Here is a 17,694-nt window from a genome sequence, read left to right as displayed (position 1 = left end):
AAAGATGGCAATGAAGCAATGAAGCGATGAAATAGAAATACCAAGACGAACTGAAGAGCGTTAGAACCGAACTTGATCAAGAAAAGAAAGATCATGCCAAGACCCAATTGATTAAAAAAATAGTACAAGAAAGATATCGCTGAAATCACAGTCAGAGCTGAAAGACTTGAGAAGAACGTCCAGATGGCTGAACAAGAGAAGGTCAAGACTGTGAGAGATTATATAACCGCTTCTGAAAAATTGATTAGAACAAATACAGAACTCGACTAGTAACAAAACAAATGCGACAAACTTGAAGATGAAGTGTCTGAGATGAAGACTGAATTGAAAGCCCTTGAACAAACTGCGAAGACTTATAAACAGTCAAATAAAATGCAAGAGAAGTAATTGACTGAACTGAATGAACAACTTGATCTCGAAAGAATAACTGCCCAACAGGCTAAAGCACAGAAGAAGAAATTCGCCGAGAAGCTTAGAGAAGTGGTGGAGAACGAAAACGAGTTTTACTGTATAAGGAACAGGCTGAGAAGTCCATTAATTCTTTGACTGCTCAAAAGGCTGATTTACAGAAGGAATTTGAGAAAGAAAGATCACTCAAATAAGAAGCCGATAAAGAAATTCAAAGACTTAGAGCTAAAGTCACCGATTCAGAAGCTAAATTGGCGGACGCTGGTGCTGCTGGAGCTTCTGTTGCTAAATTGAAAGCGAAACAGAAAAGAAAGAAGCACAAAACGCGGCTGCTAAAGCTAAGAAACAAGCTAAACAGTATGCCAAAAAGGTTGAAGAGGCTGGAAAAATTTTGCAGAATTCGAACAAAAGGAGTCTACTTTCAACACTCAAATTGGTAAGACACAAGCCGATTTGAAGAAGACACAACAATCGGTCAGAGATGGTTAAACAGATAATTGTTGAGTTGGGAGATCAGTTCAAAAAGGCGGGTGAAGATCTGACAACAAACAACTTGAAGTTGATCGGGTGAGTGCAATTACTTTTGAAGACTAAGAACAATTCGATTCAAGTAAAACACAAAAAAACAAGGATAAATATTATTATATTTTTGTTATAGTTTTTTAAATTAAAATCTAGTTTAAATACAAGAGTCTAGTTATTAAACAATATAATATTTTTATTATTTTTTATAGTTTAATTTCAACGAGATGCCTTGAGTCTTTAAAATATAGCCTTGAACTTGGAGTCTTACTTAAAGTCTATGGGTGGACTCTAATAATTCCACAAAAAATCTTTTTGCAAACAATTTTCATTGAGTGATGGATTTTTTCAATGACAACAAAAAATGGTGATGTTCTATTTTAATAAAGAACCAGGGTTTTTATCACAAATCGATACAAATTAATTAAGTTGTTTTTACTCTATCTGTAGAACCCAAAAATACTTTTAAAAGAAGTACAGTCAAGATAAAAAGTCGGATGCTGAGAAAAAGGCGGATGCTAATCTAAATATAAATTTATTTTGGTGTTTTTCATTTTATTAATTATTTGAATGATTATTTATATTAAAATTTATAGTAATTATATAAATAGTAATATAAGTGGGATGCGGGTCTTAAATTAAAACTAAATATTTACTATATTTTATTTAAATGTTTTAACAAACTAATAAATGAAGTTGAAACTCAGAACTGTTATTATCAAATTGAACAACAATATCACCCGTTTGTGCTTTTAAAGAGATTATTTAAGTGTTGGGTCTATTTTATTGATGAAATATATATTCAATTATACATCCACATCAACTAACACATAGAACAGAGAAAGTGGAGGGAAAATGATAGTATTACATTAGAACGACGGAAGTAAAAGAACTCAATTGAAGCTTCTACAAACTTATAAAATATGATTTGTTTGGAAGAGGCAGTATGGTTTTATAATTCAAGGTGATGTCCAAGCTTACTTCTCCAAATCATTCCAAAATATAAATTCACACTGTTTCCATTGTGGAATGGTGTTGTGTGTTGACTACAGACTAAATGATTGTTTAAACTTGTTTTATTTCTTACTACTTTTTATTTAGCAATACAACTGATAGTTTTTTATGTCTGCTTATATTAATGCATATAATTATCGATTCATTGTGCTATATGGTTATGATAGTATTGAAAATAAACATTAAACATATAACTTATAACGTCTTGGGAGAGTTGTCATTCGTCAAGTCAACATCAATATACATTTAAAAATTAATAAATAAGAATTTATCAAAAATGAAAGATATGAACATTAAACTGTTCAACAACAAAAACGAATGATGTGGTTTTATTTTCTGTTATAAAAATAAAAATACTATAAATCAATCAAACTTTTAGAAGTATTAAGAATATTCATTTTTTGTACATATTATTTTTTGTTTGAAAAATAACCAATAGTTGCGAGCATCCGGCTTTTTCTAGCATCCCCTTATTTCCCCCTACTGTAATAAGAAAAAGCGAGAAATAGCGTTATAAATTATTTGAAATTAAATTTTTTTATAAAGCATATTTTTGAATAAAGTAACTTCCCCAAGGTGTGCAAGTTAAAATTATTAGTCTTTTTTACAGGGAAAGGGCGTGCAAGACTAAATTTTAGTTCAAAAACATTTTATTAAAAAATGTTATTAGTTTCAAAATTGTTTCAAAAAACACACAACCCTTTGTTGCTTGAATTAATAAACTACAAAAAGCAAATTAAAATATAAAAATTGGGTAATGGTTTGTCTATGTGTTTAATGTAAAAACAATTTTGTTTCAAGAACGTGAATAAATGTCGATGTCTCTTGTGTCAGCGTAATTCAAAGCGACAAGAAAAGGTGTGATAAACATTATATTTTTCTCTGTTTTATTTTATAGCAAACAATAACAAATAGTCTGTTTAATAGGTGCAGTTCATTGTCTCAAATCGATGTGTACTGTTGTCCAGAATTGGTCCTTCGATAATTTCCATTGGGTCGCTTTCCCGAAATTGTTGCTTAATTTATTGTATTCGAAGTGTGAAAATTAAAAATTGCAACGTCACAAGGTGTGCAAGTTAAATTATAGTTTAGTAATAACTTCAAAATTATAATTAATAATTAAACTAAAAATAATCTTTTTTTTCAAAATTTCAAAAAATTAATGATTCTATTTTTTTAATAAAAAAATATAAATGAACTATACCTTAACTTGCACACCTTGGGAAGTCACTTTAATTAAAAATTAATTCTTGATTCGTATTTTTTGCGATTTGTTATTAAAATAACAAGTAATACCCCTTTGATGTTTTTCTATCTTGTCATTCATCTTCTAATTATAAATTGATGTTTTTGCTATTATGTTTGACGTTTTAATATTAAATAGTGCCGTCTTTTGATAATTGGTTGATATTTTATTAATATTATATAAACTGTTTTCCAAAACTCTGTACCGTTTCCAAAATATATAAAAACACTCTGTCCTAATTTCCCATTATTTACTATTTTTTATTTGTTTTATCTTTTATTTTCCTTTTTGTTAAAACAACAACGGATGACAGTTATAACCCTTAAAAACCAATACAGTTTCAATTATTGAACAAAAAAATTGGGAAATCATGTAAATATTGGGTAAACCTTTCCCGATTTTCCAGGTTCGTTATTTGGTCAGTGGTTCATTTTGTGACTAAACGTGAGTAAAACAACATATTTCTAACAAACACAAGATAAACAATAATATAACGATAAACAAATGATGTAATGAAGGACACCATTGCATCAAATGATACAACACTTAAATTAATAATAAGTTTCTATTCATTTTAACAATTAAAAAAGCAATCGATAACATAAAACAAACATTTAAACAATCAAGGTTATTAATCAAAAGAGTCTTAAATAAAATAAACAGTTCATAATAAAAAAACTTAATTGTATAGTCTTAACCTATTTATTTTCTCTCAATGCTTGTTTTACTCATTAGTACTTTTCATTTTTATCAAAAACACAACTTGGTGATTCTGTAAACACGGACATTTAATTATAAAGTTGTGTTTTATCTTTTTGGCAAAATTTGTGTTATGGTAATCAAAATTTTAATCCCAAGTTTGTTTTTTATATTTTCAAGTAAATTTTTGGTGCAAGATTTATTTGTCAAGTAATATTAAAAAAGTCAAGTTCGTTATTTTGTTTTTTTGAGTAAATATTTAGAACAAAAAATGAGGGTTAAGCAAAGGAAAAATTATTTAGAAACTATTTGTCTAAAAAATCGGGGAATCCCAGTACAGAGTTTTGAAAAACAGTTTACTTGTCTTTTATTTTAAATCTTATTGTTGTTTTTGTCCAATAGTTTCTTTTGGTAGTATTATAATATTTATAATATAGTTATTTGTTTAAATTAACCTTGTTTTTATATAGTTATTTTATAATAATTTTATAGTTGTTTTATTGTCTATAGAAACTGTATGGAAATGATTGTCTAAGTTTCGTTGTTTATTCGGTGTTAAATAACATTTTACATCACTTCCCTATTTGTTTTTTTCTTATTGTTTCCTCAGCAATTGTTTAAGTCGGCAATTTTATTTATTTTTTATTGACCGTTTTTGACATTGCATCAGAAGCGATTTATGTTTCATGGTATCGTGTTTGTTTATTTTGTGTTTATTTTGTTTGTTTTTTAAATTATTGGTAAAAATTGGAGATACGTACTAATCGTTAATCACATTTGCAGTGTAAAAAGCTATTTTGATCATTAACAACTTTTTTTGTTTTTTTCTATTAGGTTTTGGTTTTTAAAAGTTTCGATAGTTCCTTGTTATTGAAATAAGAAGTAACAAAACTTGGCGCTCCTTTAATTATTTGTTTTATAAGGTTCCATTTTAACCCAAAAAGATGTGAAATAATAAATTAAAAATATTTTGGCATCAATTTCTTTCAAAATTGATGTTATATTGGCCTGAAATAAGAATTTTCTTCGACTTAAAAAAATCAATGAATAACTTTTTTACCAGTTAGCTTTGTGTTTTTTTGAAATAATCTCCACTATCTCTGTGTTAAAAAAACAGTAAAAAACGGAAAAATAGGAATATTTTACTTGAAAACAAATTTGTTATTCTAAATTTTATTAATAATTATAATATACGCCTGGTCTATATAGCGTCAGCAGTGCTTTTAACTATTTTAATTAAAATAGTTAATTAATTATATTGTCAATTGTAATATTTTTATTTTGTGAAAATGTCTATTGATCTTTTCTTAGTATTTCTTTTCAAAAAATAAATTGTGTTACCAAACTATCAAATTATAATTAATTATATTAACAGTTGTACTATTTGTTTTTAGATGAAAATATTAACTATTATATGATTTTAATAGTTAATTACTATAGTTTGTAGTTTGAGAAAACCCATAATAAATAAAAATACCAAACTACTTTCATTTAATATACTTCATAAAGATACAACGGGACACTAAGAGTAGATATGCGCAACTGTCGAAACTTGTTGAACCCGGCGAGTTGCGGCGTCGTGGATCCATCTCTGGAAGATACTAAACACAAAGAGGAGATGCCTGAAAAAAGAAACATCAAGATATCCTAATCAAGTGTTCGTTCCAGTGTTAGGTTTGAAGGGTAAAACCCGTTTTCTTTCTGTCTGTCCTGCCCTTCAAATAGGACAGATTTTGTTAAAACTGTGTACATTAATTCAAGTTGTGGTGACGTGGCAAATTAAAATATGACATTTTTGGAGTCAATGTGTTGCAAATATTTGATACAAAAACATAAAAAAATGACAAATAGTCAGTTAAGTTGGAAGACAACAACACTCTTTGGCATGAAATAGTTATCATCAGTCAACTCGTTTTGTTTGGCGGTGTAAGTGGATGGGCTGTAATGACTACCATTTTCACCTTTTTTGTACACACCTATATCACAAAAACCACCATGACCACCACCAAATCCAAAGAGACATTGGCTGTTTTGAGACGAAAGAAAAAATTCACGATTGGTGTAATTTTTACTTTTACCAAACTTTTTTGAATTTAGAGTGCCACTTCTCACAAGTGAAAAGATGTAAGAACTGCCACTGTTGATACATTTGTTAACAGTATTGATATTTCCAGTGTACACGCCACCAAACTTATTATGATTTGTGTCTTCTATCATAAAACATAAATTGCTTTTGTTAATAACTTTTGTATCAAACACAGAAGTGTCTTTTGACCAGTCGTCTATGTCTGAGTCAAACACAACATTTCCAATCTTCATTCCCGTCAACTTCTCAAGACCAGCTTCTTCTCCAAGTGTGATGTGTTCGCGCTTTATTCTCTCGGCTTCTTCTTCGTTGTGTTGTTTTTTTGAATTGATGAATTTCTCTGATTTCATGATTTGATCAATTTTATTGTTTTTTGTTTGTTTGATTTTGTTGATTTCATCTTCAAGTGGTTGTATGTCCATTTTACACTTCTCCTCAAGAAGTGCAATTCTGAGATTGAATATCTCATACAACTTCTCGTTGTCATTCTGTATTGAACATAGACTTGTTTCACTTTTGATTTTGTTGGATATGTTGTCCAAATCGGTGACGATCGTATTAAGTGAAGTTGTAATGTTCTTCTTTCTCTCAAAAACCTCATCAAGTCTGTCGAAGTGTCCCTCTGCATTTTCAATGCGTTGATCAATGTTAAGTGACTTGTCGTCAACAAAGTTGTATTCCTTTTTATTTTTGTTTAGGTCTGACACCACCTTTGCTGCGTTAGTGCAGAGTGTCGAAAGTGCTGTCAACTCGTTTTCCATTGTATGTTAATAGAGTTTTTTGTTTTTATATTGAATTTTATATAATTTCATTCAAAAACATCATTACCTCAAACATAAAGATTTTTTTCTAATCAAAAATATAATTAAACAAACTATCATAAATGATTTTAATTTCAATAAAAATTATTTAAAATATGAAATTAAACTTAAAACCACATAATTTTAAATGTATTTTTTTATTTATTTGAGTAAAAAAGCAAGAAAAAATACATAGATATTGTTATAATTGCTAAATAATTTTTTCACTATCAATATGGTTAAAAGCAAATTCAATAAAGACCAACAGAAAATAGTCGTACAGCAAGAAAATTGTCGTACACTTGTGTTTTTAAGAGTTTCTTGAGGATAAGGTGTATCCTCATGATCAAAGCTATCCTTATTAAAAAATATTTTTCTGAGGATACAAAAAACAAATCCATAAGGTTCAGTTCCCCATAAGGCCCACTTTCATAACCTAAGTTATAATTTACACTATATATTTCGAGTCAAAGTTCAATTTTTAAATAATGGTAATAATTTGTCATAAATGCCAAAAGATTAAAAACAATCAAAAAATCGTTACGATAATTTATAAACATAAACAATAATTATATCTCGCGAACTTGAGACGGGAAATAACAAAACATAAATTAAACTTGTTCATATTATTATTATAAACTTATTGAGATTATTTCCGAATCCGTCTTTATACATAATAATCGAAATATACATTTAAAATGATAATTGTTTTTTAATCAAAATGAAAATTGAAAAAGTCGAAAACACTGATTTAATAAAAATGTGATTTTAAATAACAAATTTATAAATAATTTTGTAATTTATGCAATTATTCAAATTTATTGTAATAACAAAGTTAATCATATTGTGTATATGTTAAAAAGAATGTTTCATTTTGATATTAACTTGTGTTTTAAACAGATTTACAGTTCTGAGGATGGCATTTATTTTCTGAGAATGACAGAAATAGAAAGTATACACTCTTACATCTATCTGAAATGTATATTGAGTAAGTTACTATTTTTGAATATGGGAACACGTCATTTCACTTTTTAGATGTTTAAGTCCGTGTTGATAATGTCTGTTTGTTACACGACTTACCATCCTCAGAGATATGTATAGCACTGCCACTATTGATTTAAAAATCTATATTTAACATTATATTTTCAAAGAATTGATAAAAAGTGAGTTTTGTTAATTGATAATAACAAAAATCGTCAAAACATAACAAAAACGCCAAATAATATATAAAATTGATTAATAAATTAAAGATTCATTTGTTGAAATTAATATTGTATGATAAAAAATAATAATATAAACATATATTTCTTGTGTGTATATGTTTTGAAATATAAATAAAACCGTTTAAAACAAAAATAATAATTTTAAAAATTTGTTTATTTATCAATCGTTGTTTTATCGATATCCAAAACCTCTCGTTTTGTATTTGCGCAAATACATAAATTGTCATCGCATAAAGTATACGTTATTAATATGTTATTTGCTATCAATTTTTATTGTTTGAAATATCATGAATTGATTTATAATAAATTGTATTTTTTTGTGAAAAAGATTAAAAATTGTTAGATTAATTCGTTTTGTGATTTTAATTAAAAAATCGACTTTTTCGATAAATTAAATTAATTTTTATTGTTTTCATAAAAACCAAGGTTAGTCAAGTGGTAAATCAGAAAATAGAAGTAGATTATTTTTTGTAAAAATCAACTGAAAGAATCATCTTTCAAAAAATCCATTAATAGCATTTTTAAAGAAAATCATGTGTTTCAAAATATACTTTTTTGATCTTAGGCAAAAAAATCCAAATTGAAAGAAATTATGTTTAAGATATTTACCATCCTCAGAAAAATTAACAAATTCATGAATCCCTTTAATGTTTTTCATTTATTTTTGAAATATAAAAAAATATAAGTAATTATGGTAAAAAAACTTTTATTGCCGAATCTGCCTTTAAAACAAAGATTTAAAAATAATAAGCTAACATTAACACGTTTGGTATATCTTTTGGTAATTATTTCCTTTTTCTTTTTACCTTATAATTGTTTTTGCCATTTTAATTGATTTGATCGTTTAAAACATAATGAGTTTAACCGAAATTGATGTTCTTGATGATGAGAATTTTTCTGATGATGACAATGTTGCTGAAACAAATTTGGTGGTTACTTTTTCAAATGAAATAATTACACAAAACACTGAACAAAAAGAAATTGAAAACATAATTATTGAGACCCAATCCCAAATTGCTTTTGTAGAACCCGAAAAATGGGCAGAAAATGTTTTGACAAATGATTCTTTTGACATTGATTGTTTCAAAGAAAACTGTCGAAATTTGAACTTCAAAATTGAAGAATCTATCCTGCACAACCCCAAATTACTTTTCAAATATTATTTTTGTCCCGAAATAATAGATATAATAGCCTTTGGAATCAACCAAAGAGCACAAGATGACAAAAATAGACAATGTGTTTTCAAACCAATACTTCCCAATGAAGTTTTTTGTTTTTTGGGAGTGCTGATTTATTTAGCAGGAATTAAATGGCAATTGCCATTGAAAGATATTTACAACCCGGAAATTGGCGTTCCCTTTGTGCAAATTTGTTTGACAATTACAAGATTTCGGGAAATTTGCCGATACTTCAGATGTGATGACAAAAACAAAAGAGAGGGGTTACGAAAACAAGGAATTAAAAACGAAGGAATTTTCGAAATCTCGCAAATTTTCGAAAATAACCTCAGGAACATTTCCGATCCCGGAGAATTACTCTGTATTGATGAAAGGATGTCGAAATTTCTTGGGAGAGCACACGACAAAATTTACAACCCCATGAAACCGATCAAAAGAGGGTTTGAGTATTTGTTATTGGTTGATACAAAAACCAACATTTGTGTGAACATGTTTCAGTTTTACAAAGGGTGTGTTGAAAGAGATGGTAATATTGGGAGAAAATTGGCAAACAAACTTATCGAAGGAATCAAAAAAGAAGAAAAACCTATTTATAAAATACAAATGGATTCACGATTTATAGAAATAGATTATTTGCAAAAATGGAAGGAACAAAACATTGAAGTTATCGGGACAGTCAGGAAATCATAATTATTGCCAGAAAATTGGAACCAAAAAACAACCCCCAAAGAGCAAGAATACAAAACAATCAAAAAAGAGATAAAAAAGCAGAAAAAGCGAAAAAACCAAAAAAAGAAGTTGAAGTTGAAGTAAAAAAGCGGGAAACTTTACTTAAAAGGTTGGAAGAAGAAATCAAAGAGGAAAAAGAAAAAAAATCCACTTTTTAACAAATTGTGGACAAAAAATGGATTATTTTTAAATTGTTTCAATCCTTCGAAAACAAAAACAGTATCCATTGTTTCCACGTTCTTTGAAAACAAGGGATTTTCTGTTGAAAACGGGAAAACAAATTTAAATTGCCTTTACAACAAAATGAAGTTTCCCGTCGACATTTTCAACTACTTGTGCGCGTATTATCCCGTTCCATTTAAGTCAAGCCGATGTACGTTTGCATTGTTTAAAAATATGTTGGAGGTTGGAATGACAAACGTTTATGTCATTTCACGTATTTTTGAAAAGAATCTTGAACACGGTTCGTTTCTCAGAGAACTTGGCAAATCGTTGTGTGAAGAACACATTGCCAGCAAATTTGAAACACTAGATGAAAAGGACCAAGTGAAAACCGTGTCCACGTTGAAGAATTGTCAAATGGGAATTGATGAGGCAATGAAAACAGTTGTTAGCGGGGAAAGTGAACGAGGAAAGTGTCTGTCTTGTCTTTTGGCACAGACGAAGAAGAGTAGTAAAAACAGAAGAAACAAAAAAGATGTAAGAACTGTTAAAAAGTGTTTCTTGTGTTACCGACCGTGCTGTAAAAACCATTCGATCAATGTTTGTGATGTTTGTCAAGGGAAAGTTGATATTGGAGACGACTACAAAGAAGTTAGAAAATTTCCTGCTTTTTCTAAGAGGGTAAGGAAACATTACAAAGAATCAAAAAGAGGTTCAATTCCCGATTGTTAGGGAAGAAGTCGAAAATCTTACTTAAATGACTCGTATTTGAAACTTTGTTTGAATAAGATGTATTGGATATTTTTTCCTGGGTTCAGCTTGGACAGTTTTTTACACAATAAAAATGATGAAAAAAACCAATTTCAAACTTTTTTGACATGAGTAGCAAAAAACAAAAGAAAAAATTAACAAGATACTAACCAAACGTGTTAAAAATTGGGCATAATTATAACAAATAATTTGGAAGTCAGTTGAAAATTAAAGTATAGATTTAAAGAACTTTTATTTTATTTGACCAACTCCCAAAATCAAAATTTAATAAACATCATTAGAGTATTATTTGGAAATAATCAAATTTGATTTTAATCTCGACTATAATATTTATTTAAACATTATACAATTTTATGAACTATTATTATTATTTTACCAATGAAACAATACATAAGACAAATTTTTTAATTATTAAAGTCATTAGAAAAACATCATTATTTTAATTAAATCCAAGTTATTTCTCAACTTTGTCTATTTTTAATATTTAAAACTATTTATTAATTTGATGTTATAATAAAAAAAATATTTTACCTATTCGAGTATTTTTGAACAAAAATAAATAAAAAGGTTAATGAGAAGTGATTATCAAAACAAATACTAAAGATTCAATTAACATTCCCAACAACCCACTTTTGTTCATTCAAATTTTTGTTTTAGTGTCGCTTGTTTGTAAACATGTATTATAAGTGTTTTTTCGCTTCTAGCATTAACTAACAATCTAATAATAATTTACTGGACAGGTGTAACTAAAGTGTCTTCTGTAATATTAAAATTCTCATTGCACTTATCTCATTTTCTTTTCTTATTGCATATCTTTCAATTTGTCATTGCATTTATTGCATTTGTGTTGTTAACATTGAAGAATCCATCTCACTATTTAACACACTTCATTGTTTCTTTGTCTAAAATTTTTGGTGCAACACACTCTAGACAATCAATCGGATTTGTGAACACTTTGCATTTCTTGCACATTTTCACAGCACCAACTTTGTAATACATTCCTGGACAATAGTCTTTCACACACTTTTGGTATTTTCAATAATCAAAGCATCGTCTTTGCAAATAGTTTACTTGGTTTCTTTGTTGCACATGTCTTACAATTCTCAACACAAATAATGCACAACTTTTTCTTAGCATAATACGTTACTAAACAATCTTTTTGTTTATTTTGTCTGGTTGAAAATTATCAGTTGTTCACGTGATAAACTCAGTAAATGATTTGAAATTTTAACGAACAGCAATTGTATTACATGTTGAACATGTTCCTTCAATAGCCAAATAGAATCCATCAATATTAAAAAACACTTTGAGTACGTCTCATATATCTAACAATTGCTTCAGCTTTGCATTCTTGTGTGTTGCCGTTTACCCTGTGTGTTAGCCAAAAAGACGTTCATTAACTGTTAATTTTTTTTTCGGTGTCTTCAAGCATAGTTTGTATACTAAAAGTACATTTACTCTCATCACTGTTAATAATGTATTCTGCAAAATTTTTCTTAAATTTGTGTGAAGTTATGGTTGAATCGTCGTTAAAATAACCATCATCGCACTTGTCAGAACATTAAAAAGGACTTCATTCAGATAATAATTTCTTGAAATTGTTGAAAGTTTGTTCAGATATTGAAATATTTTTTTCTTAAATGTTTGGTTTTAGTTCAACAAAAATATTAAAATAAAGAACAAATTATTTTAAAATACAAACTTAATTTTTAAATAATTGGTTAGTTGTTCAACAAACATCAAATTATACTTAACTATTATGACAAATAAACTTGTTTAATGGATTCATTCATTGTCTATTTATAATAAGAACAAATTGGTTTCAAAAATAATATATACTTCTAATATATTTAATGATTTATACGTTTTTAATTACTTTTGAACAACTTTAAAACAATGTTTTCTCTTAAATTATTTTACAATAAAAAATAAAGTCTCTACAACGCTTCTAACAAAACAGTGTTAATTAGACACATACCACATGATGGTCTTATTATAATACTCAATTGCATTTCGAGACTTAACTGATCTTTATATGGTCTCTCATAAATATCACGACTTTATAATACTTTTTCACTTTTATCCAGTTCCAGTTACAGAAAATACTCTACAATACGTCCACAAAAGAAAAACACTCAATCTTTCGAGTGATGAAGTTGACACTATTAGTAAAAGAATTTACATCCACAAGTACTCATACAAGCCTCGTGAATGTGATGATTATGAGGTTAGCCGTTATTGAAATTTTTATAGATACACAATTATATAAATTTAAACACTGCTTCATTCACAAAATAGGCACAAACACACCATTAAAAATGAAATTTCTTAAGATCATGGTTTAAAATTATTAATAGAACAGTTTAAAATATGAAAGAATGAAGAAACAAAATTTTTGTTTGGTAATGTAATTTATACAAAAAGATAAATATATCATACAGTGTGCATATTAGTCGACTACAAGACGTTGAAAGGGTCTCTTATGTTATCAGACAAATAGAAGAGAGCTGTTTAAGAAAATTTATTAAAAATTATTTTAAATTCTAAATGGTGTCTTAAAATTAAGTTCAAATTCATTTGAATATGTTACTGCATTCTAAAGTATTCAATTTCCAAAGAAAATTGTGTTATTTGAGTTTTACGCATTTGCCAGATGCAACGGTTTGGAGCCAGTAGAAATCCCAGAGAGCGTCGCGTTTATTGGAAAATACTGTTTTACAAGTTGCCAAAACTGTCACATATACAAATTGGGACAGGAGTGAAAACACTTGAAAATAGTACTTTTGAGTATTTACTTGTATTTAAACATATTTTTATTTCAGAAAATGTCGTTGTTATTAAAAGAAACTGTTTTGATGAGTGTAAAGCACATAAAAAGATATAGTAAAAAACAGACAGTGCTGTATCGAAGAATGTTCATTCACAAGGTCCGCCATTTTGAAGAGATAAAACTAATTATCGATATTGAAGCGTTGTTTCGTTAAATCTATTGATATTACAATTAATAGTATTAAATTTATTATTAAATTATAATAATATTGTAGTATTTAATATGGTAAATTTAATAATTTATAATAATAGTAAATAAACTTAAATAATATTTTGTTATTAAAATAATAAATTATAATAAAATGTTATATTGAATAAAAATTAAAAATAAATAAACAAAATTCAAAGATGTTATTTACATATGATTTAGTACTTTGATTGGGCAATTAATTTTCCACTTCAGCAACATTTTGAGTGTTGTTAAACGCATTAGTTGAATATTCACCAACATCGTTGGGACTCAGTTGATTCATATTGAAATAACACGGTTGAATGGTGTTGAAATAATTCATGTCAAACAGAGGAATTGCATAAGGCGTGTTGTTCACATATGAAATAGCGACTGGGACATAGTATACTGGCAGTGTTGCAATTCCATTTGTGATGTCTGTGGAAGTGCTTTGTAGTGAAGGAGAAGAGTTTATTTGGCTTGTAATTTCTTGTTTAATTTCGACGCTAATATTTTCATCTATTTCTTCTTCTTTTTCTTTGTCTTCATCTTCATCATCGCAGACCATTGACTTATCTTCATTGTTAACCACATTGTCTACAGTTGACTCAGTTATTGTTGTCGTTACACCTTTGTTCATTTTGTAGCTAATGATTTCCTTTTCATAGTCTTCAAGTGTCACATGTTTAATGTTAGAGTATTGCTTGTTGTATTTCATAGGGATGTCACCAAGAAATATTGCCGTGTCGCTTTTCCGAGTTTTGCTTTTGAATTTCATTGTGTTGAAACTTTTTGAAAAGAAGTGAAGACCACATTCTCCATCATCTGCTTCGGTCTCACATCTCATTTTCAATTCAAAATCAGACTTCTCAATGTTGTAGGATGGAATAAGTAACAGTCTAACACTTGACAGCTTATTTGGATCCTTTGCTGTTCGTGTTCGTCTTTCACTCTGATTTTTTGATGGGAAAAATGTCTTGATTTTGTAATTCATGAAGTTCATTAAAAACAACAATTTGTCGGTGTTGTTCATCTCTTCAATTCCTTTGCTTTCTGATATAGTGACACGCTCTGATGTATTAATTAATGAACTTTTCTTTATTGGAAATCCCTTCGAGTCAAAAACAATGTTTGAGTTTTCAACATAATATCTTTCGTTGGAGTCGTAAACTATTTTGCCCTGCTTATCGAAGATGTTTGCAATTTCAAAGCGTGCAGCCATCTTTTGGCTTGTTCTCTTTTTGTTGAGGATAATAAAAGAATACTTCTTTTTCATTGCCAAATAACTGAGACAAGAATGAATGTAAAAGTATTTTGAATCTGTAGAATCCCGTTTCAATTTTGCGTTCTTTTCTTTGTTGTCTTGGTCGCACGTGCTTGATGTGCTTGAATGACTCATTGTTTGGATTGTTGAGATATTGATACTATATATAGTGAATATATTTTAATTATTTAAAATAAACAATGTTTATTTAAAACACTCTAATTGGGCGTTTTAGTTTAGGTTCAATCGTGTTTGACCATATCATCAACTTAAACTATATTTTATAAATAATTTATTTATTAAATATTATATTAAAAATGAAAACTTCAATGATCAATTAAGGTTCATTTCTTGTATGTTAAACATAAAACCCGAATTTTAAACGAATTTTGTTGCAAAATTTATTTTTTATAAGTGTTTATTATTAAAAACAATAGGTTCATACTATTTATAGAATAGTTCATTGCGAGCTCAATCAACTTTGGACTAGTTTCTTCAATAGATCTGGTTATTTATAATTGTAGATTTTGTTATTTTATAAATACAATAACAAATATTATGTTATTTTCTGATTGGCAAATTTTTAATTTATAGTTTGTAGTTCTTCCTCATTGTAAAAATAAGTAGTATTGATAAATAATTTATATTGGTTAGTTTTATGTCTTTTAAATAAAAAAATCGCTCATTTATCATTCTTACTTTATACACGGTTTATTTCGCAAAAACACAAAAGAACTACATTACAGTTAAAACTATATAAAACGCAATAATTAAAAAACCCAAACAGTGATTTTATGCCGTTCCAGAAAATTTGCTTTGAAATATAAATTAAAGAACAAAGTTTAAAAACAACGTAAATATTAACAACAAAAACACACAAAATAATTGATTTAAATCATTTACAAATTGTTTAGTAAATTGTTAAATAAAATGAGTTGAAAAAATATCAAACATAAATGTAATAAAAGGAAACTCTAAACATGTTTAAATTTGGTTTTATGTGTAAAACATTTTTAAGTTTAACTGATAGAATAAATGTCAAGATTATTTAAAGTAAAGTCTTCATTTTTATAATAAGAAGACAAACACAAAAGTATCACTTGAAAATATTATACTCATCATGACATCACAACACAATAAGAATATCAATACCAAAATTATAAAACATTTGTTGTATTTTATTGTTTTTTATGTTTTTTAACTCCATATTTCATTTTTTGTCCATAGAAGAAAACCACATATTTTTCATTGAAAATAATAATATTAACTAAACTGATATTTTCGTAATAACTCGATAAGAATGACACCATATTGATTCATTAATATTTTTATTGTTGTGCTTTTATGTCGACTATGATGTGTTTGTGTTGAAAAGTATTTATTTAAGGTAAAATCAAATAACATTATTGGGTTTTTAAAAAAGGTTTTTTAAAAAATATTTTGATTAATTTATTCTAAAATAATAAAACAGGTATGTTTTTTTAAATAAATCTGTTCTTTTACATTTTTGATTATTTTTTAAATAAAAACGGGACTTTAGGAAGTTCTTAAATATAACAATACAGACTTTTGTACAACAATTTACAAACAATACCTTTCATTTAAGAACAATATAATATCAACATGTCATATTATATTATAAAAAGCATTTGTGGTTTAAAAGCAGAATTCCACCCTTCCAAGGTAGAGATCCGGGTTCGAGTCCCGGCAAATGCATTTCAATTTTTTACATCATAACACCTTTAATTCATTTTCATTTCACTCTTAAAATCTCAGTATAAATTATAAAGACATCATAAGATTTGAACCTAAGTTTCAAATGAAAAGTAAATTCGAGTTACACGTTTTGGACCACTTAACCAAGTTGTCTTCCTGTTTTTAGATTAAAAATAATTATATTTATTATAATATTATGTTAAATAAATATTATAATCGTATTTAATTTATAAAAAAATATTAAATAGAATTGTATTTGGTAATTATATTTTGAATTATATAATGATCGATGACTAGCCAACTTAAACTTTACAAAAATAAGAATATTTTTATTGTTGTTATATTAATAAATATTTTAATAAGAATTAGACAAACTGTGATTATATTAACAAGACAATTATATTAATATTTTATTCCATTGATCAAATTGTATAGGTTTTGCCGTGCTCGTGTTTTTATAAACACATATAGGTCTCAATATAAGAAAGGCCTAAATTATATATTTGACTTTCTAAAAACACGTGTTTTAAAATTTTATTTGTTGCCATATTTGTTTTTTTAAATGGCTTCTCGAAATAAGACATTTTTAATGGTCGAAAAAGTTCCAGAAAAAGTTTACAATTTGAAATATAACAAATATTATTATTTATATGTGGATAAATTAAAAGTTTTTTGAAAAAAAAATAAATGTAACACTATTTAGTCATTATTTTATTTTTATAAATGAGAAAAAACATTGTTATTTTTATTTTATTAAGTTGATACATTAGTTGATATATTTACCATTGAAAGTCATTTTTAAATATATATATTCAAACCTGTAACAAATGAACCAGTTATAAATATAAAATTAAATAAAAATATTGAAAATGAATTTT

The 17,694-nt window shown here is 27.2% G+C and overlaps 3 protein-coding genes across 3 annotated transcripts; 2 read left to right on the top strand and 1 right to left on the bottom strand.

Annotated features, from left to right (window-relative positions):
- Positions 1–10,208: 10,208 nt before the first annotated feature.
- EIN_142010 (hypothetical protein) lies at positions 10,209–10,799 on the top strand (the record flags this gene model as incomplete). The annotated part of the gene is made up of 1 exon (XM_004262032.1): positions 10,209–10,799. One exon carries the CDS (start codon positions 10,209–10,211, stop codon positions 10,797–10,799), a length of 591 nt encoding a protein of 196 aa, XP_004262080.1.
- Positions 10,800–14,053: 3,254 nt separating this feature from the next.
- EIN_142000 (hypothetical protein) lies at positions 14,054–15,235 on the bottom strand (the record flags this gene model as incomplete). Its single annotated transcript, XM_004262031.1, has 1 exon — positions 14,054–15,235. The coding sequence occupies one exon, from the start codon at positions 15,233–15,235 to the stop codon at positions 14,054–14,056; it is 1,182 nt and encodes a 393-aa protein (XP_004262079.1).
- A 2,306-nt stretch (positions 15,236–17,541) lies between these two features.
- Positions 17,542–17,573, top strand: EIN_141990 (Hypothetical protein; the record flags this gene model as incomplete). Its single annotated transcript, XM_004262030.1, has 1 exon — positions 17,542–17,573. A coding segment is annotated over one exon (32 nt), but the record flags the coding sequence as incomplete, so codon positions are not given.
- Positions 17,574–17,694: the final 121 nt, after the last annotated feature.

This window comes from Entamoeba invadens (assembly GCF_000330505.1).
Source record: "Entamoeba invadens IP1 unplaced genomic scaffold scaff_1105074725989, whole genome shotgun sequence".
Taxonomy (NCBI): domain Eukaryota; phylum Evosea; order Mastigamoebida; family Endamoebidae; genus Entamoeba; species Entamoeba invadens.
Note: the sequence above shows the minus strand (reverse complement) of the source record. Positions and strands in the feature narration are given on the sequence as shown.